The 22,936-nt window shown below is 39.7% G+C and overlaps 1 protein-coding gene across 2 annotated transcripts in view; it reads right to left on the reverse strand.

The window, feature by feature from the left end:
• The window catches only part of dnajc5b (DnaJ (Hsp40) homolog, subfamily C, member 5 beta), a 27,232-nt gene continuing 4,296 nt past the window's right edge, over window positions 1-22,936 (reverse strand). For both annotated transcript variants that reach the window (XM_048528601.2, XM_048528600.2), the window contains exons 3-5: window positions 13,445-13,658; window positions 10,774-10,948; window positions 1-2,552 (exon numbers count right to left, since the gene is read on the reverse strand). In XM_048528601.2, coding sequence (XP_048384558.1) covers window positions 2,458-2,552; window positions 10,774-10,948; window positions 13,445-13,658 — 484 coding nt within the window. In that variant the 3' untranslated portion in view covers window positions 1-2,457. The remainder of the gene's footprint in view (window positions 2,553-10,773; window positions 10,949-13,444; window positions 13,659-22,936) is intronic.

The following is a 22,936-nucleotide window of genomic DNA, read 5'->3' on the forward strand; positions in this document are numbered from 1 at the left end:
AATGGTACAACACACTAAATGCTACTAACAAATGTTCAGCACGTAGCATGCGTGTGTTTCTAAGTACTGTATACATTGCAGTTCCCATGTCAGAAAATTCGGTTGGTTTCTTATGTCCCCTTTTATTTTTCATTCACACCACCCACACATTGTAATGGGTAAACAGTAAGGAAATTAAGTAGTCACGTAACACTGCCTCAAAAGTGACGAGTAATTGTAGGGCACTTTGTATCTGGTCACAAACAAGTTGGTGAATTTTAGGGGGCCTGCAAAAATGAAGTTGATATTCACCTGTATCAAATCCAATACTTCCCGATCACTGGAACGTTGGAATTATGCCAAGGAAATGTTCAAGAATAGTGCAGGAAGTCAGCTTGCATATACATTCAAGAGTTTCTCTTCAGTACATTTAAGGAAGGAAGTAGAAACTACATCATCTGAATACCATATATATTTGTTCCAAGCAAGTACAGTGGCCAAAGGTGGTAACTTACAACAAAGAACACCTGAAACTACCTGAAATATGAACTGGGCGGATATCAGAACAATCAAACCTTAAAATTACACTTTCTTCACAACTGATTTAAATGCTGCGTGCAAACAGTATTCTCACAGAGGATTTTACAAAGGAAAGTTAACCATGCAAGGTTTTTGTTTTTACAAATAAAATGTTTGTGCAAAATATAAATCACATCACACACAGATGGTTATTATACCTTAATGCATTAACTACAGCAACTTAAAGAGAAAACTAAATAAATCAATTGATAATTTCGGAACCACTTATTTTTAAGCAGATCATCTTCTAAAGTTAAATATACATTAAGATTGCATATTTACCTCAAGAAAAACTTAATGTAATTTATTTCCAAAAAGCAGTCATGTTGCTATTTAGTTATGTCTACTACTCAAAAGTAGAAGATCTAATTTATAATATTTGTTTGTCTTTTTGTTTAAATAGGAATTAATTAAATTGTCCAATAATCCAAAATGTTACATGTAGAGAGATACACATGCACATGGTTACTACGTTCTATGACTGGACACAAAAATAGGCTGGATTATCTGAATGCTTGAAGTGGGGAATGGCACCCCCTAGTAGAAGTTTAGTATGTGTTGGTGGGCATCAAGGTCTTCTGATTGGGGCATATGAAAATTGTAAACTTTTATGTAGAATTGTGACATAATTTATTTAGAATCACAACCTCATGGTAGGGTACAAAATGAAAAATTTCATAGGCTGGGAACCTTTATACAAAAGGGGTTCTTTTACAACTTTGTACTCAAGGTGGTTTGTAAAAAATCCCATAGTGCAAGCTGGATATGTGCTTTTGATGTCAGTGAATGTAAGGAACAACAATCAGGCTTGCATGACAGTTCAATACAATTTTAGTACATATCTACATCTGCTCCATGAGCAAGCGGAAAGCAGATGCATTTGTTTTTGCTGTTAGTAAGATGTAAGTACGATGATAAACTAACATATATTTTTACTTCCAAGAGGGCAGGGAATTCAACTTGCTATGGTTTTGTAGATTTCTCCAATCCTAATGTTCACTAAAATAGAAATTTATTTAATGAGAAATGCATTAACACACTCAGCAATCAGGATGCTAAAGTGGAGATGACTAATCTGAAGTTATTATTCAGACAGGTCTGAAATATATTACATTCTCTACTCCATATTAAGTAATTCCTATACAGTATTTATTCAAGTCCTTTTAATGATTTTTTGACCGAAGGCACCTTGCTAAAATTTCTAGCGCAGTTCACTTGTACTCCACAAAGAGTTTCTAAACTATAAAGAACAAAAGTGCTGGCCTCACTTCTTGCAGATATGCAGACATTGTTACAGCAGTAACAAGGTGAGTGAGTCTGTTACTTTCAGAGGTGCAACAACAACGTTCCAACCACAAACAATTCAAGAGCAAGAATCAGCATTACTGCAATCTTTTGTAGCAAAAACATTATTTCTAACTTTTTTTATTGTTAAGGCAATGACTAGCTAGTAAAGTGGAAATGAGAGTTAGTTTTCATCTCCAGCCTCATGTTATTTGGAGTTCATTGAATAAAATACATCTGCTTATCCAAAAAGGCGCAATCTGGTTATGTGGTTTACAAAATATGCTAAATATTTGACAGAGAAAATATAGTAAAGACAGTCAGTAGAAGTTTTTCAAATAATGAAGTGTTTGATTCCAAATAACGTTATAAAGTAAAGTGACAAAAAAAATATAATTTACAAGTTTTTACAGCCATTTGGGACTTTGCATGAAGATGGGTTTTCAAATTGCTTTTCACTGCAGTAGTAACTATTGATAGTGGTTGTTTGTGTAATATCAAGACCAGTAGTTGATAATGTTGGTTACCAAATAGAAAACACAACCACACTGCATGGCATGTCCACATTGTAACAGTTGCCTAGAATTTCAGCACAGCTTGTTGCTCTCTTAAATTCTACCCATCTGTGTTGTAGCTACGTCGACCATCGCCAATGAGCTGAGTTTTCTCATTTGCATTTGTAGGCTGAAGTACAATTGGAATCTCCCCATCTACAAGAACAAAGCAACAGAGAGACTGAATCAATGCATTAAAATACAGTCTCAATTTGTCTCGACCCAAAGCTCTAAAGAAAAAATCTGATACGAAGACAGGCTGGATAAGCTCGGGTTGTTTATAGCAGAATAAGTCGAGGGGGGACCTGATTAAGGTGTATAAGATTATGAGAGCCTTGGACAGGGGTAATAGAAAGCAACTGTTCCCCTTAGTAGAAAGGTCAATAACAAGGGAGCATCATTTTAAAGTGAAGGACAGGAAGTTTAGAGGGGATATGAGGAAAATATTTTTTCACCCAAAGGGAATGCACTGGAGGTGGGAAATCTTACAACCCTTAAAAGGTATGTGCCAGAGCACTTTAAATATTGTAACATTCAAGGCTATGGGCCTAGCCAGCAAAAGTGAGACCAGTGTAGGTTGTAATTTTTTTTGGTGGCACAGATTTGATGGGCTGAAGGGTCTCCTCTGAATTGTATGATTCTAAGATCATGGGGCTAAGGAAATGGAGATAAGGAAGTGGGTAAGATCTCAATTCTGCAGACACATTTCCATTGAGAAGGCCCCTGCCTGCCATATTTTCATTCTGGGCAGTGGGTGGGGCCAGAATTGCCAGCTTTCTGGGAAGTTAAGAGAAACAATGTAATTTGAGGAAATGGTGAATGGCAGTTTCTTTTCATTGTCCCCAATTCAGAACCAGGGTTTCCCCATGTTTAATGACTCCTTTGAGGTGCCATTTATCACATCAATGAACAGATTAGGCCCAACTCCATCAAACATGCTGAATCTGAAATACCTACCCTCACAATGTAGTCTGCAAAGGCAGGCGTGTTATGTGCATGCTCAACAGTCATACATTTAATTCTTGCCAGGAAGAAAATTGCAGAGAAGTGGAATAAAATAGAGAATCCTGGTATCAAGGTCTTGCCCATCATTTTTAAAGGACTATTCTGTAGAAGGGTCACTGGACCCAAAATGTTCACTCTGCTTTCTCTTCACAAATTTGGCCAGTCCATGCCAAACGTAATCCTAAACTAAATTAGTCCCATCCTCCTGCTCCTAGCTCATATCCCTTTAAACTTTTCCTATTCATGTGCTTATCCAAAAGCCTTTTAAACATTGTAACTGTACCCACATCTACCTCGGAAAGTGTGAAAAATTTGCCCCTCACGACTTTTTAAAATCTCCTTCCTCTCACCTTAAAAATGTGCCCCCTCATCTTGAAATCCCCCATCCTTGGGAATAGACAGTGACCATTAACTTTATCTATACTCCTCATTATTTTATACACTTCTATCAGGTCACCTCTTAACCTCCTATGCTCCAGTGAAAAATGTCCCAGCCTTTCCAGCGTTTCTTTATCAATCAAACCTTCCATACCTGGCAACATCCTGGTAAATTTATACTGTACCCTCTCCAGCTTAACAATATCCTTCATGCAACTGGGTGACCAGAGCTGGACACAGTATCCAGAAGTGGCCTCACATGTCCTTTACAAGCCTCAACATGACTTCCCAACTTCTATACTCAAAGGACTAAACAACAAAGGCAAGTGTACGAAATACCTTTTTAACCACCTTGTCAACATGTCACGCAAACTCCAAACAATTATATACCTGTTCCCTAGGTCCCTCTGTTCTACAACACTACCCAAGGCCCTACCATTAATTGTATAAGTCCTACCCTTGTTTGGTGTACGAAAATGTAATATCTAGCATTTATCCTCTTTTATGGTATTTATTTCCTTTTGTTCCCCAAAAATGGTCATTATTGATCTACAATTAATTCATTTCACTTCCTGGAAACCAGAAACTTGCAATAACTACATTCTAACACTCATTTATGATAAATGTACATTTAATTTGTCAGAAGAATGTTATGCTTTCACTGTGCAAAAAATATTATACAGTGCTAACAGTTCTTCAAGTTTTCAAATGGTCATCCACCATGAAACCATTAATAGAGTTTATTTTGGCAGAGGAAGGCAACTGGAGAAACATTCCCTAGTATCAGCTGTTGAGCAAATTGCATATTATAGAATGGAATACTATTTCCTATTTCGGAAATGCTCATATAATTTGAAGTAAATGAAAGTTACTAGTAGGACTATGCTGGATCAGCATCAGCAAATGCACTCTTGTTAAAGTGTCTCAACAATAAATGAATTAAGAAAACAACTTAAAATTCAAGTGGAATTTCAGAGTACTGTAATGTGATCAGCTGAACATGATGATACAGGTCTCCAATGGAAGGAATATGATAAGCTGCACTCCCCAGTTGCTATCTTTAGATGGTGCCTCTTTAAAAATACATTATGTGATTTGTCAAGTGTATTCACCATTTCATTAAGTTCTGTTCTTGGAAAAAACTCCAGGACTTGATCCCTGTTGGGAACTCTGAATGTACGTTTGATGAGGACAGGATTAGGTTGTGCAGGGAAGTCCTCATGTGAGAAGAGTCTGCTGAGAAACACTGTTTAGTTCACATGTGCAGAACAAATACTGGGGACAGGGATTGCCAGCTGCTGTGAAATTCGAATTCAGTCAAGACATTTTCCTAAACTCAGTGTGAAATGGTATTGGGGGTGTGGGCAGAAAAGGAATAGACTATTCTCAAAAATGGTAAGCAATTGGCACAAACGTCATTCTAGGAGAGTGATCAGAAGATACTCTCATTAGCCACATTCATCATAAACTTCCACCTCTACGTATTTTGGACAGCAAAATCAGACATCCACAGAAGTAGCACAAATTTATATAGCCATGGTCACACCACTGTTTCTCATCCTATTCAGTAAATGGATATCTGTGCATACTTACTCAAGCTTGTAGATGGAGCTCTGCCCACTGACCTCTGAATGCCTTTGAAATCTATGATGATTTTAAGATGTCAAGCTTGGGATAGTTATCCTTCCAACACTTAAAAATAGAAAGGCAGTGTGGCAAGCTGCCAAAGATATTTCAAATCCTTCTCTAAAGCAGGAGCACGTCCCTAATTGTACAGATATCTTGGGTTCATAGATGATGTGACAGTACATATATCCCAGAAGTCAATAGTGGCTGATTTACTTTTCTATCCAAACCACTGTGAGAATTTTGTTCCCTTTCAGTTATTAGGATCAAGCGTGTTTCAATGAAATAACTCTTCCTAACGTATTTAATTTACGTCGGTTTATTATTGTTAGAGATTTCTCAAAAATTTGGATGGATTTCAAACATCCGACTAGTCTGTTATACATGCCATGAAATCATTTACATTTCAGGGTGTGGCTTGGATTTCAGAACAGAAACAGAATTTAAAGAAACCAATTGCAAATGGAATCTGAATAAATTGATTGATAACAGGAGAGTGAGTTTATCACAAGGCTCCTGCTGGTGAAAGGGTTCTAAATACTTTGAATTCTCACGTACACAGCTGGATTCAATGCTATCTATTGCAATGAGAATCATGATGGCTGGGCTCACTTTGTCATGAGAGAGGGCCTCCTTCAGTCTCCCAGCATAGGGAGAACCTTCCCTGATTGCATGGCACTGTCAAAGGTTTCGCAGCTTTTGGTGCTGGTGTTTGAATGGGCCTCATTAATGAACGAATTCACTGGATCCCATTATCCCTGATTCCACTACAATGTGGTGAGTCCAGGAGTGAAACAGGGCTCCATTATTATCAGGCAATTGTGACTGGGATGAGCTGAAAGCCACCCACGTACCTGCCTCTGAGCCCCTTCTCCCACTGACCCTCATTTTTCCCTCACTGACCTGTGATTTGGAGTCCCTCGTTGTTCCTGGGCCTCTGGTGGGTTAGTTGCACCTTCTGCTACATGTCTGCTGGTGGCAACAAATAATTGCTGACCTCTGACTGGTTGGTAACCAGTAGTGGACAGGATTTCCACTGCCAGCAATCTCAACTACAGTGAGGCTCAAAAGCGACAACATAAATGGCATCCGATGGGCCTCCCCTATAACCAAGGGCGACTTGCTGACTGATGGATTAGACTCCAGTTGGCCTCACAAAACTCAGCTCATTATATTCACTACAGTATTCCATTATCTTTCACAACAACCTTCAATTTAAATAGCACCATTTATTGTAGAAAACATCTCAAGGCACTTCACAGAAGTGTAATCTAACAAGAATTGACACTACAACAAAGAAGACAATAGGAGGACCAATTAAAATTGGTCAAAAAGCCTTTTTGAAGGAAAAGAAAGATGTGGGGTGCTAGTTTAGAAATTGTGAGACCTTTTTACGTCTACCAATGACAGAGTGAAGAGAGGGTGGACGCAGATTGGGCCAGAATTAAAGGAAGGCAGTCTTTTTGGGATGGAATTGTAGGTTTCGGAGATCTGGAGGAACCTGGCATTACAGAGATTTAAGTGTGAAGATAATCATTTAAATATGAGAATGATATTTCAGATTTATGGATTTGGAGTCAATGTAACTCAACAAGGACACGGACAAATGGGGCTTAGGGCAGGCTGGTACACAGACCCTCAGGTTTTGCAGGAACTGCAGTTTGTGAAGGCTAAAGGGTAGATGGAATAATTGAGCCTGGAGGTGACAACACACAAGTAAAGACTCTACCAGTAGCTTGTTTGTGGAAAAGGTGGAAATGAACACAGAAGACAGAAAAAAGACAGTCTTTTTGAAAGAGCGGATAATTGCCCTGAAACTCTGCTCAGAAATGAAAACCTTACAAAAATTGTGAACTGTCTCAGGCTGAATCAGACTATGATACCGGCACAATGGAACTGGCAGCTCAGGGACAGATTTTATGGTGGGACATGAAGGTAACATCTCACAGATAAAGGAATGGCTTGTAAGTGTCTTGGGTTTCAGTGTCTTCTTCAGTTTGTAGCCCCTCATCTTCCTCATGCTCAACTATTGGAAATTACAGCTTATTCAAGCCTCTGTGTTGGGTGAACAATCTAATAACACAATGATAGAGAGGGAGATCATAGAGAGGTTGTGTTGGATATTTTCAACATATTTTCAGATGTCGGACATCTGGAATCTTACTTCATAGCTGGGCAAAAAATAAATAGTTATCTTTGGCCCTCATTTGAAACAGCATTAGATTTTGCCACATTCAAGTAAAGCTTGTTTCTGGTATGGATTCTGGATGGGTTTTTTTTATTGGCTAATCCAAAATGAAGGTAGCTCATTAAACCTTTCTACCGTCTTTAGTGCAATTACTATACCATCACCAAAGCAGGCCACTGCCAATCACCACATTCCACCACTCCCTACCCAACTCTGATTGCTTTGTGCATCCACCTTCCCCGTTCCTGTTGCTGCCTTTCCCAATGCCAAAGACCATGACCATGGTACTATCACCTACCCTTTAAAATTATGGTTACTGCTATTTGCCTTCTTACCCCTTATGGTGTCTCCTCTTTAAAAACTCACTCAAAGGCTGCTGCCAACTTTGCGAAGCATCTTCTTCAGCAAACAGCTTGGAGTTTATTGTAGAAGCTCAATGATGATGAAGCTTTCGGTTGAAATTGGGATCAAAATGGGCTTAGGCCCATTAATTTAGACACAAGATTCATTCCATCCACTTCATATTTCTATGCTATAATGTTAGCAAACTCAGCAAGAAAGCAGATTATGTTAGACTATGTATTGGGTAATGTGACATGATTAATTGATGAATTGATCAATATTCTACGCTAGATAGGAGTGACCATAATATTATTGAATTTTGCATCCAGTTTGAAAGGGAGAAGCCTGGGTCTAAGACTAGCATTTCAAACTTAAGTAAGGGCAACTATGTGGGTATGAAAGCTGAGCTAGCTTAAATGAACTGATATACTAGGCTAACAAGGTGGAGAGTTGGATGAACACAGCAGGCCAAGCAGCATCAGAGGAGCAGGAAGGCTGACATTTTGGGCCTAGACCTTTCTTCAGAAGTGGGGGAGGGGTAGGGGTTTCTGAAATAAATAGGGACAGAGGAGGAGGCGGATAGAAGACGGATAGAGGAGAAGATAGGTGGAGAGGAGACAGACAGGTCAAAGAGGTGGGGATGAAGCCAGTATAGGTGAGTGTGGGTGGGAAGTTAGGGAGGAGATAGGTCAGTCCAGGGAGGAGGAACAAGTCAAGGGGCGGGAAGAGATTAGTAGGTAGGAGATGGGGTGGGTCTTGAGGTGGGAGGAGGGGATAGGTGGGAGGAAGGACAGGTTAGGGAGGTGGGAACGAGCTGGGCTGGTTTTGGGAAGCGGTAGGGGGAGGGGAGATTATTAGCTTGTCAAGTCCACATTGATACCATTGGGCTGCAGGGTTCCCAAGAGGAATATGAGGTGCTGTTCCTGCAACCTTCGGGTGGCATCATTGTGGCATTGACCTGTCCGTCCTCCCTGGGCTGACCTATCTCCTCTCTGACTCCCCACCTGCACTCACCTTTACTGGCTCCATCCCTGCCTCTTTGGCCTGTCTGTCTCATCTCCTCTATCCTTCTTCCATCCGCCTCCCCCTCTCTCCCTATTTATTTCAGAACCCCTTTCCCTTCCCCCATTTCTGATGAAGGGTCTAGGCCTGAAATGTCAGCCCTCCTGCTCCTCTGATGCTGCTTGGCCTGCTGTGTTCATCCAGCTCTACACCATGTTATCTCAGATTCTTCAGCATCTGCAGTTCCTACTGTCTCTTATAATACTAGGCTAATAGATAGATCAATAGAGAAGCATTGACAGACATTTAAAGAGATATTTCAGAATACTCAAAATAAGCTTCTGCCTACAGTAAAGAAAGATTCTACAGGGAGGACTTTGGTTAATTTAGAAAAAAGTTAGGGTAAGCAACAAACTTTTAGGAAAAAATAACTGCACAAAGATGAGTGGCAGGTCAGATGACTGGTCAGAATATAAAGAACTACAGAGAATGACTCATCAGGAGAAAGAATTTAGAACATGACAGAAAGCTAGCTACCATTGTGAAAATGGAGGTGAGAGTTTCTGCAGGTATTTAAAAAGGAAAACAGTAAGTAAAGCAACTGCGGGTCCTCTGGAGAATGAGAGTGGGGAGTTCGTAGTAGATAATAAGGAAATGGTGGATGAAACAAAATACTTTGCTTCTGTCTTTACTATAGAGGATGCAAAAAAAATTCCAGTAATTGTACTAAATTGGGAGGCGTAAAGGATAGAGATGCTTAACAAAATTGCAACTGCAAAGGAACAGGTACAAAGCAAAGTGATGGTACTGTGCAGTACCAAGTCTCTAAGTCTGGATAAACCTCATCCTTAGGTGCTAAAAGAGGTTGCTCATGAGATAAAAGATGTGTTGGTGTTAATTTTCCAAAATTCCTTAGATTCAGGAAAGATTCAATTGGACTGGAATGTAGAAAATTTAACCTCTCTATTCAAGATGGGAGACAGAAAATTGGAAACTAAAGGCAGCTAGTTAACTGGACATCTTTTGTGAGAAAGATGTAGTATGTATCACTAAAGAGACTATCACTACATACTTAGAAAAACTTGTGGTAACGGGAAGAGTTGGCATGGTTTCATCAAAGGGTAATTATGTTTAGTCAATTTAATGGAGTTCTTTTCATACACTGTGGATAAAGGAAAGCCTATAGATGTAGTATACTTGGATTTCCAGAAAACAGTTGATGAGGTGCCATATCAAAGGCTATTGGGAAAATAAAAGCTCATGGTGAACAGGGTAACATATTAGCATAGATAGAGGATTGGCTGGCTGCCAGAAAACAGAGAGTATGCATAAACAGGTCTTTGTCTGATTGGCCGGGTGTGATGAGTGCTGTATTTTACAATTGAAATCAATGACTTTTCCAGTTGCTTTCCCTAGGCATTAAGATGACGAATATTTTCTGGCCAGGCAGCGACCCTATTTGTCTAGAGGGCAGGTAAGAGTCAACCACCATTGCTGTGAGTCTGGAGTGTCACAGGTAGGCCAGACCTGGTAAGGACAGCAGTGTCCTTCCCTGAAGGACATTAGTGAACCAGATGGGTTTTTCGTGACAATCAGCAATGATTAATGATCATCACTAGACTCTTAATTCCAGATGTTTACTGAATCCAAATTCCACCATCTGCAATAGGGGATTCAAACCTGTATCCCCAGAACATTATCTGGGTCTCTGGATTAACAGTCCAGTGATAATACCACCAGGCCAGTATTATACACATTTTCATACTAATCATGGGCATAGGAACAACGCAAAGGCCTTTTCTTTGTGGAAAGCTCAGCTTTGAATTCAGCACTTACCATTCTCCATGTCTGTGCGGATTTGTTCCTCCAGGTCCTCTGGTGAGACATAGTAATCATATTCTTCGCCCTCTGGGGACTTGGGTTTGCATTTACCAAAGCAGCAGTTACAGCAGCAGCAGAGGCAGCAGCAGAAGTAGCAGCCAGTGATCAGCCCACAGAACACAAACAGGCCCTGATTAAAATAGAGAAAACAGACAAAAACAATGAAGTAGAAGTGAAGGTAAAATTTACATGGTCCTTCTATGCTGTTGATTTTGAGAGTTACGTCGAATGCTGGACCTTCTAATGACTGAACTCTGGCAATTGGAAGGGCACACACAGGCTTTGTGATGACCCAACCTGCACATGGTTCTTCCTGTGCAAATCTCCAGTTTACTGCTTCACAAGTTATTCAAGATCTCTTTAAAAGGATATATTTTGTTTTACATTAGTTTTTCAGGTTCAAGGCTGAAGCTCAACTTCACCCAGGGTGGAGGGTGGGCTGCCTACATGAAAAATTGGTCCCCGCTTTTTCTTGAGAATCTCAAACTATCCTGTTCCTTTCAATAGAAGCCAGCACGCCATTAAATATACCTTACTGGGCACACAGACAGAATGAAAATAATGTAATAATTTACTACAACAGTGACAATCAAAAACCTTCAGGGGGATCCATTTCTGTCTTTTACTAAGATGCATTAATGACAACAGTTTTACGATCAAAACAGTGGCTACCATTGTATTGGTTAATTTCTGGGTCCCTTTGCTAAGATTGGACAATGACACACTAGTACAATGCTCCTCAATCACTTCTGACAGAATGAAATAACTCTTCAAAGGTTCCAAAATCAAAAAGTTTGACCTTTGTAAAAGTGGACAGGATTTGCATACAATCAGCTCAGAAAAATGTAGAAAATGCTAATATATTATTACATTATTTACAAATGTGGAAATTCCTAGATCAGCTGTTTTCTATGATAAAAATGATAAAATTGCTATCAGTTACTGTTCATATCCCTCAGATTAATCTCGATCTTGCAGACTGTAATAAAGTTTTGTAATGAGCATGGAGAATGGTGCCTTCAGTTGTTCTAATAAATAGCAAAGGAAATTATGAATCATCTATGACTTGATCTCAGGTAGATGTCAGACAGAAAGCAATAAGGAGGCCATAGGGTCGAAAGATGCGTGGAAAATTAGGCTGAATGTTAACAGCATGTACATGAAAGTCAAATATACGCTTGTGGATAAAGGTATAGAAAGGCAGCATATAGATGAGGACATTTATGGGACCTAAAGGTGGTGCCCAGAGGTGAAGGAAAGCAAGAATAACTATTAGAGATGATGTGCTGAATGCTTTGGATGAGTAGAGATGGAAACATACAAGATCAGTTCAGCAGTATTGTGCAACAAAGCAGAGAGAGCTGGCAGTAGTTGAAGAATCTACAAGTAATCAAATTATATGATGTGCGAGATCAAGGAAAGTAATGACTCAAGGCCACAGTCACAAAGGGTGTAGGTTGTGACTTTGGCTGAAACAGTCTTCGTGCTGCTACGATATACAAAAAAATCGGATCGGAGGGATTCAAAATACTAAGTTTTGGAAGAAATGCACGCAGAACTGGCACATCAAGAAGCAAAAGGGTTTTGAGAAGTTATAATAGACAGATTGCAGACGTCTGCATTAAAGATAATTTCTCACTGTCAGTAACAAAACTGCATTCCCCAAACCCTTTTCAAAACATACACCTTTTTTATAGGAAGGAAAATAAAGTTCCTTAGTGAGCACTGGCTAATGCAAGTATAAAGATTAGATCTTAGAAATTTGATGGCACGTGCCACTCAGTTCTTATGAACTTAATGGCCAGTCAAAAATCCTGCATAGTAGCAGAAGACCTACACTTACTACATGTCATTACTCCCCACCTTATCGAGATATTAAACAAACCTAGAGCCTCATTCCCTTTACAAAATTAACTGAGGGTCATCACCAATTGTTCACGGGAATGGGAATTCAGATCAAATTAGTTTAAGGCAGGCATTTTGCCAGGGTCAGCATGAATAATCTTCTTGGCTGCAAAAACATCTTCCCACATATCTTCCATATACAGGGTTTGGGAAGTGAGACAATGTCTGACTCAGATTTGCATGGAATCTGATGAAATTCTAGCACCTGTCATGCTTAGATTGTGAGACAACTTGAAATGTTCACTTGAATTTGCTTTTTGTGAATCAGATGCAAAACAGACTGACGTCTCTGCTGAGGCTACCCAACCTTGCTACTTGATCAGTTAGCCCTCCATCCACCCCGTACCCGTTCATAATGGAAACTGCCCCCCCTTACCCACTTTCTCCAGAGCTTCCACGGGTTTTCTGCCAAAAGTGTGGGAACAGGAGGAGTGATCACATGATGTGTACCATTAGAAAATCACCTTGAGTATTTTAAATCTTTAGTATAAAACAGTATTACTTTACACAGAAAAGGATTGAGCGAAGTGATACATTCAAAACAGGCAAGACACCTTTTTAACCCGTATGCAGAAATAATGAATCTTTCCAACACATTGTGTACGCTTTTATTACGAAAATTTCATTTTCCAACTTTCTGAATTTTCATCTTTTCAAACTGCAACTTACAGCAGCACAAAACATTACTGCACATGAAAATGAATAAAAAAATCAAATTTACCTTTGCCCACCAGCTAGACAGCATGAAGTAGGTGTTCACATTTTCTTCACCAAATTGTTCAGCGACATACAGTCCCAGTGAACCATATTTATCATAAATGTTTCGTTTGGTTATATCTGACAGTATTGAATGAGCATTATTGATCTCTTTGAATTTATCAGATGCATCTGGATTATCGAGGTTTTTGTCTGGATGGTGTTTCAAAGCAAGCTTTCTGTGGAATGTGATTACACAAAGAGATTGAAATGCTGAACAGTGTATATCTTAACAGTATAAACAATTCAAGCATATTGAAATTTTTTAATGCAACTTTACATATTTTTTCAATGCAGCACACTATAACAGGATTACAACCTGTTCAAAGATTTCTGTCAAGCTGGCCATTCTTAGGCCAGATCCAAGTAGAAAAGAGTTTAGAGGTGATATTTCTTTTCCTGCTTCTGGAGAAAAACTCAACATCCACTTGCCTCACAGAAATAAAAGACTGGAGGACAAGGTGAGGAGCAAAGCTTTAGACCGCAGGAAGATATTGATGGGCTGGTCTGATGGGTTGATCAGTGACAAATAGAATTCAATCTGGAGAGATGTGAGAGTGATGCACTTGGGCAGGACAAACAAGGCAAGAGAATACATGATGAATGGTAGGTCCCTGGGAAGCTCTAAGGATCAGCGGGATCTCGGTGTGCATGTCCACCAGTCCCTCAAAGTATGAGCACAGATGGATAAAGCCGTTCAGAAGACACATGGTATAATTGCCTTTATTAGCTGAGGCTTTCAGTTTAAGAGCAGGAAGATTATGCGGGAACTGTATAAAACAATTGTTAGATTAGAGTATTGCATACAGTTTTGGAATCCGCATGATAGGAGGGATGTGATAGCACTGGAGAGGGTGCAAAAGAGACTTACCAGGATGTTGCCTGGGCTGGAGAGTTTCAGTTATGAAGAAAGATTGGTCAGACCAGGATTGTTTTCCTGAAAGCAAAGAAGATTTCGAGGAGACATGATGGAGATGCGTAAAATTCTAAGGGGCATAGTTAGGGCTGACAGGAAGAAACCTTTCCCCTTAATGGAGGGATCACTGACTGGGGGCATAAATTTAAGCTAAGGGGCAGATCTGAGGAGGAGATCTGAGGAAAAACCTTTTCACTTAGAGAGTGCTGGGATAATGGAGCTCACTTCCAGTAAGGGTGGTAAAGGCAGAAATCCTATAACATTTTAAAAGTATTTACAATTAGAACAGAATTAGAATTAGAATTAGCTTTATTGTCACGTGTACTCACAGGAGTACAATGAAAAATTACAAGTCAGCACTTCCAGTGCCATCTCAGGTCCCAATATGTGCTTGTGATGCCAAGGTATATAAAGCTCTGGGACAAGTGGTGGAAAATGGAAATAGAATAGATAGGTGATAATGGGAACTGCGGATGCTGGAGAATCCAAGATAATAAAATGTGAGGCTGGATGAACACAGCAGGCCCAGCAGCATCTCAGGAGCCTCTCTGATGAAGGGTCTAGGCCCGAAACGTCAGCTTTTGTGCTCCTGAGATGCTGCTGGGCCTGCTGTGTTTGTCCAGCCTCACATTTTATTATCTAGAATAGTTAGGTGTTTGGTTTTGATTGACGCAAATTCAGTAGGTCAAAGGGCATTTTTGTGATACAGTTCTCTATGATTCTAACTCACATTTGACAAAATCATAACCGTGAATCCATTGCCAAGAATTTCCTTGGAGCTTCTGAAATTATGCTTCACGTTATAGAGCATCTAGAGTACTATGTTTTAGCACAAAACCTCAGGAAGGATATGCTCGCCTTAGAAAAGGTACAGCACAGACTAACCACAATATTATTGGAGCGTATAGGGTTAACATATGTGAGCAGGTTGTTACAATATGGCTGTCTACCCTTGAAGTGATATGAGAACATAAGAACTAGGAGCAGGAGTAGGCCATCCGACCCCTCTAGCCTGCCCCGCTGATGGCTGATCTTTTTCAGACTCAGCTCCACTTACCCACCCACTCACCATAACCCTTAATTCCTTTACTGTTCAAAAATTTATCTAGCCCTGCCTTAAAAACATTCAGTGAGGTAGCTTCAACTGCTTCACTGGGCAGAGAATTCCACAGATTCACAACCCTTTGGGTGAAGAAATTCCTCCTGACCCCAGTCCAACATCTGCTTCCCTTCATTTTGAGGTGATGCCCTCTAGTCCTAGTTCCACCTGCTAGCAGAAACAACCTCCCTGACTCCACCTTATCTATTCCCTTCATAATCTTATATGTTTCTATAAGACCTCACCTCATTCTTCTGAATTCCAATGAGTGTAATCCCAATCTACTCAGTCACTCCTCATAATCCAACTCTCCCAACTCTGGAATCAACCGAGTGAATCTCCTCTGCACCCCCTCCAGTGCTAGTCTATCTCTTCTCAAGTAAGGAGACCAACATAAGGTACCTGAGGGGTGATCTAATTATAAGATTCTAAAGTTTTTTTATATACAGATGCTGGATTGTAATTTCATCTTGGAGGCAGGAATCAGAAGTTAGAGGATTTTTCAGTGTCATGACTCCACTTCTTATCTAACAATTACCACCCATGCTATTTACATAATGGGAAGTCAGGGCAAGTTAGATTCACACACAGAAGTGGTAATGCTGCAGTGGCCAGGTTAAAAGGCCTACCTCCATTTGCTGAGACAATGACCCAGCTCTGGAGATGTGTGTGGCCTCCTAACCTTCTCCACTACTCTTCCCCCTCATCCACCATACATCCTAAACCAATCAACCCACTCCTTTACAAAGAGAGCTCTCAAGCCCGAGAATAACATTGGAAGTCTTTGAGAACCTCACACATCTGTCAAAAAATAGAAACTGTACATGAAAATCTACTTTATAAAACCATAATCCTCTTAACAGTGAATAATTGCCAAAGTAACCAAACTGCTGAGTTGAATCTTTAACATGCTTGTAATTTAGCTAAACATTCATAGTAAGATTCCCTTCAACTGATTTTGTTTTAGCAAAACTCCACAATCTGAACACTTCAAAGCCTTTGATGACAGCCACAGACTCAGCCTTCTAACAAGTTTTTGAAACAGCCAAACAGACAGCTGTTCAGTTGTGAAAAGGTGCATATGCTCAGCTACATGTCCAACTGTTGAAATGGTGAAATGAATGACTGAGGCAATTATCAAGAAAAAAAATTGAAAGAAAATAGACAATTCCAACAATCAGCTGCATTTCTACAATGCAGAACAACATTTCATCCAATGGATAATGCACACTAATGCACTGGAGAATTTTTCAGTTTCGCAGTGCTCTTAAATTTAATGGTCACAACTTTTCAAACCAAAATCTTATCGTCGGTGACAGTATTAAACACATACGTAATTTGCAATAAAGCATTTTGGTTGGCAAAACTTCTTCAATATATTGTTCAGATTGTTCCTGACACAGAACCACAGGTTCCTGTATGGGTCATGAGACTTCTGAGCTGGTGTTGTCATTGCCTTCCAAAACTAGCCCAACCCCTTGAAACTGCAGCAGGCCTGAATAATCCGCTTCCACAATGGAGCCTGTAATGTGAGAACTGTCAGTTATAACTCTCATACCCCACCCATTTCCCATGCTGATGAAGGGTGCCTGTGCTAGGAATGGGAACTGGAATTCTAGAAGTTTTAAAAGCTATGTTGGGATACAACCCTCTTTTTTTTTCCCCACGGGAGAATCCAGAACAATAGGGACACATTTTTAAAATTATTGCTAAGGCATTCATATATGAAAGGAGGAAGCATTTTTGGATTGTGGAAATCTAGAATACACTTCCACAAAAACTGTGATGCTGAATTATTTAAGATTGATAATAATAATAATCAAGACAGAGAATGTTGGATTTTCAATGGGCAATAGTATCAAGGGATTGGTTGGCTGTTAGAATTTGGGGTTCACATAAGCAATAATCAAATTGAATAGAACAGGATAAAGTAGCTGAATGGCCAACTCTTGAACCTACCTTAAATATGTAAATACAGGTACACACAGTACATAAATTTAAGAATTTTTTAAAAGATTTAAAGCTTAGTCAGGGGCATTTTGCCATTTGTCTGGATTATTGAATGTAAAAATGAGAAGTTCACGTTTAAGAAAAGCTGGGAATATCTAAGATTTCATGCATCAGTCTAATGATGATGTAGTCATGTTGTCAGTAATGGAGAATTCTGCGACCAAGGCCATTGCACTGGACTACAGGACATAGAAGCAGAAGTAAGCCATTCAGCCTATTAAGTCTGCTCTGCCATTCAATGAGATCATGGCTGATCTGAGAATCCTCAATTCCACTTTTCTGTCTTTTCCCTATGTCCCTGATTCCTTTACTGATTAAAAATCTGCCTATCTCAGCCTTGAATATATTTAATGACTCTGCCTCAATAGCCCTCTGTGGTTAAAGAATTCCACAGATTCACACCGTCTGAGGGAAGTAATTCCTTCTCATCTTTGTCCTAAATGTGTGATCCCTTATTCTGAAACTATGCCCTCTAGTCCTAGATTTTCCCATAAGGAGAAACAACTTTTCAAGCCCCTTAAGAATCTTGTATGTTTTAATCAGGTCGCCTCTCACTCTTCTGTATTTCAACAAGTACAAGCCCAATCCATTCAACCCATCCTCATAAGACAGTTTGTTCATACCTACTATCAGCCTAGAGAGCCTCCTTTGAAGCCTCCAGTGCTAGTATATCTTTCTTCTGATGCAAGACTAATAGGAATGGTGAAGAATGAGGAGAAATTAATGCAGTGTGTGACAGAATGTGCCCAGACAAATGGAAAATTAAATAATAAAGATAAATACAATTGCAGTAAACCAATGTTAATAGTTTCATGACCGAATGTTGAAAGCAACTGGCAGTGGCAAAAATGTGTCAATAAAAAGAACAGGAAATTATTATTTATAATACATCTTGTTTCTGGTGTGCGTCGTTTGATCAATTTCACTTGAGTGGATAATCTGCATTTCACTGCTTGTACCAATCCCTAAATCACTTGAAATCAGTGTCATATTAGTAATTCATGGAATTAATTAATTAAGTAAATGTCATTTTACAATTTGAGGCACATTTCCCATGTTTCTACAAAAGGCTCTTAAATCAATTCACCCCACTTGATAACTCAAAGATACTTTTATGGGATTTGATGCAGGATATTGATTAGAAGCATCAGAAAGATAATAAGATTTATTAGCACACTGAAGTCTTACTTACATCTAACATCTTAATATTTATGTAAGAACAAAAGCAAATATGTTGTTGCCAGGTTTTAAGTGTTAAGAACTACAGGAAATTCTAAGCACGTTAAGTTTTAGAAATTATGCCTTTCTCCATGAAAACTATTGTTCTGACTTAGTTTTGCAGGATGCTTTCACCGATTTGCTGTTTCTGAAAAATAGTAGCATATCTTTCATTAAAAATAACAGTTACTGCTACAATATTGTTGCTGCCACATCTGTCAAATTTCTGTGTGCAGGAGACTGTTTCATCTCATACCTTGCAACTTAGAAGATTGGCAATTCTGATGCCTTCTTTAGTCTGATCCATGGCATCTCTGCAATTTTTTTTGCCTTTCCTTCTCTTAGTTACTGAATCAATTGCAATAATTTTCAAGGGAATCTTTGCACAGTATTTGTATAGCATGCCTAATTGGTTTATTTTGTTTTCTGATTTGTATTCCTTGTAATCCTTGTACTCCAATGGATTGCATGACAAGATAATATACAAGGAGCTAGCCAGAGGGGACAGGCACATCAGCATGCAGAAGCTGCTGGATAATACTGGGAAAGCCAATGGTGGAAACTTGATACCTAACCCTCCTCACAGCTCTCTCCCTTCACCTTGTACTCTCTTATGATTCACAAGATGAAGATGGTGTAAGCAGGTACGTACCCTTCTTCCTGCACCACAGCTTTGCCCTTTTATAGAGCTTCGATGGGCAGAATGTGTATGTCTAGTCTTCATTCACTTATTTAAAGGGACATGTGTGCATTGTGGTCATTCAACCTCCTCCTCCCCAAACCCTCTTACAATCTGGTCCTCTGTGTATGAGACCAGCTAAATCCCCCAATGATGACCCATGACCTAAATACATAAACACCCATTTAATATATGATTATTACCTTGTGTCTTTGCCCTTTCAGATACAGAACCAGAACAAAAACAACACAGTACAGGAGCAGGCCATTCGGCCCTCTAAGCTTGCGCCAACACATTTTGTCCTTCCATACTAAAAGTGGGAGGTTGTAGACATGCTTGCGAAGCTGATGGGTTTGGTTGCACACTAAAACTGTCTTCACTTACAGGATCCATATCCCTATATTCCCTTCCTATTCATGCATTCGTCCAGGTGCTTCTTGAAGGCTGCTATTGTGTCTGCTATCAAAGTCATTCTGGCCGGGCAGTGGCCAGACAGTGATGATGAAGACACTGTAATCACTTGATTTCACATTCAGAGCCACCAAATGACACTGTCAGATATCTTAGGGGATAGATTAGGCTGGGGATTTCTGTCTGGTGGGACATAGGGCACGAGATGTGTAACCAGGGCAGAGGGCAAAATAACACAAGTGTCAGCTTGTCAGATGGTCTACTGTAGAGGAGTCACATGAGATGGCGAATGAGAAGCATTCATAGGATGACTCATGTGTCTGTATAATGATGGGTGAATCCAGGACCAGAGGACACAGTTTAAAAATAAGGGGTAGGCCATTTAGAACAGAGTTGAGGAAAAACTTCTTCACCCAGAGAGTGGTGGATATATGGAATGCTCTGCCCCAGAAGGCAGTGGAGGCCAACTCTCTGGATGCTTTCAAGAAAGAGATAGACAGAGCTCTTAAAGATAGTGGAATCAAGGGTTATGGGAATAAGGCAAGAACAGGATACTGATTGTGGATGATCAGCCATGATCATAATGAATGGTGGTGCTGGCTCGAAGGGCTGATTGGCCTACTCCAGCACCTATTGTCTATTGTCTATTGAAATACGGGTGCATTGTAGAGGCTGCAGAAAACAGTACTTAAGCATGGACAAGTTCAGTGCCAAGGTGGCATAAGGCTTTCCATAGAACTTGGCTTATAGCTTAGGCAACTCAGTTGCTCACCTGTGGACTCAACCATAATGGGTGAAATTGAAGTGCTGATTTCAACATAAACAGCAATCACCCAAAAGCTTTTATTGCAGCATTTATGCAAGGTCATTTTTAAAAGTTTGTTCATGAGAGGTAGGCATTGCTGTCTAGGCCAATTTTTATTGCCCATCCTTAATCGCTAAGAATCAACCACACTGTGAGTCTGGAGTCACATATAGTTCAGATGAGGTAAGGATGGTAGATTTCCTTAGCCAAAGGACGTTACTGAACCAAACCTGTTTTTACAGCATTACTTGCCATGCAAGTTCAAACTGATGCTGGGGGTCAGTTAACTCATCTGGCTGGATGGCTGGTTTGCAATTGAGGATAACACCAACAACATGGTTTCAATTCCTACACTGGCTGAGGTTACCATGAAAGATTCTCCTTCTTAACCTCTCCCTTCACCTGAGGCGTGGTGATCCTTGGAGGTAAAGTAACCATAGTTCCCTAGGACTTCTCTATGATAGACAGAGATGACTGGTATTTTAACCTGAGGGTTATCATACTCAGGCAAGGGGTGACATTGAGAAAGTGGGACCTTATCAATCCACCGTTCAAAGGGACTTACAGGATATCACAGTGTCTGCCAGTCCCTACAGACTTCTGTAATATTCTACCAGTGAATATGAAAAGAGACTGGCAGCAAACATAAAAGATAATTATAAAGCCTTCCATAGGCTAACAAATAATAAAGGGGTGGTTAAAGGAGGAGTGGAGCTGAATAGGGAAGCAAAAAGGGTATTTAAACATGGAAGCAAAGGCCATGGCTGAAGTATTAAATACTTTGCATCTGTCTTTATCAAGGAGGAAGATGCTACCCAGACTATGGTAACTGTCACTAGTAGGGTTTAAAATGGATAGTAGTCTGTACTTATAGTTGACAATGTACGGGATTGGATGGATGCATTCAAAGATCTTATCAATAAAAGAACGAAAATTGCGGAGACACTGGCATTAGTCTTTCAGTCTAAGTTGAGAGGATTTGAGAAATGCAAACTTAACACCCTTGATCAGAAAAGAGAATAAAGTTAAGTCAAGCAACTAAGTACAAGTCAATTTAACTTTGTTAGTTGGGAAATTTCAAGAAACGCCAGAAATTTGAAACAAAGCTAATAGTTACATGGACAAAGGTGGGTAAATTAAGGAGGGCCAGAATCGATTTCTTAAAAGAAAGTCACATTTAACAATCTTGCTGGAAGTTTTGTTGAGCTAACAGAGATTTGAAATTTGGAAGCATCGTAAACTAAATGGTGAATAGTATAGAACTTTATAAGGATTAGACAAATTGCTGGCTAGGTGACCAATGAAGTTCAAAGCAGAGAAGTGTAAGAAAATACATTTTATAGAAAGACCATGGGAGAGACAATACAAAATAAAGGGTTCAACTCTAAAAGGTGAGTGCAGGAGCAGGGGCACTTGCACCTACATTTGTGTGCAAATCATTAAACATTGATAGAACAGATTGCGAGAGCAGTTAATAAAGCATACAGTTTCCTAAGCTTTGTTGATATGGGCATCGAGCATGAGAGAAAGATGTTTATGTTGAACTTATGTAAAACACTAATTTGGCCAGATTATTCCATCTGATTCTGGACATGCACTTTAGGAAGGATGTGAAGACATCAGAGACGGTGCAGAAGAGGTTAATGAACATAATTCTGGCAATGAAGAACTTCAGTCTGAGGACAGATTTGAGAAGCTGGGATTATTCTCCTTGTAGAAGAGAAGGCTGAGAGCAGATCTGATCAAAGTATTCAGAATGAAGTGGGCTGGACAGAGTAAATAGAGAGAAAATGTCCTCACTTGCGGAAGTATTGAGAAGAAGAAACACAGAATTAAAGAAATTAGGAAGAGAGACAAAAGTGATATGAGAATTTTTTTTTCCTCAAAGCACATAGTTAAGGTTTGGAATGCACTGTCTGAGAAAGAACGGCAGAGGCCAGCTCAATGGATGAACTCTGTAACAAATGGGTTTATTATCTGAGAAGGACGAACGTGCAGCGTTACAAGAAGAAGGCCAGAATGGCACTCGGTGAGACGCTTATTTAGAGAGCCAGCACAGACCAAATGGGCCTTCTACACTGTAGCAATTCTTTGATTTTGTTATGATTCAACTCCCACTCACCCATCACCTTGGTTAATTGATTGACATTAGTACCTGGTCAAGCAACACCTCAGTTTAAAATTCTTATCCTTGTTTTCTAATTCCTGATCCATGCCTTTACCAATATGGCTCCTGGGGTGAATCATCTCAAGAGTGCATATGGATGCCATTCTGAAGCTGTTAAAGTATTTGTATCACCCAAAAGGAAAACCACAAAT

The sequence above is a fragment of the Stegostoma tigrinum genome, chromosome 5 (genome assembly GCF_030684315.1).
Source record: "Stegostoma tigrinum isolate sSteTig4 chromosome 5, sSteTig4.hap1, whole genome shotgun sequence".
Taxonomy (NCBI): Eukaryota; Metazoa; Chordata; class Chondrichthyes; order Orectolobiformes; family Stegostomatidae; genus Stegostoma; species Stegostoma tigrinum.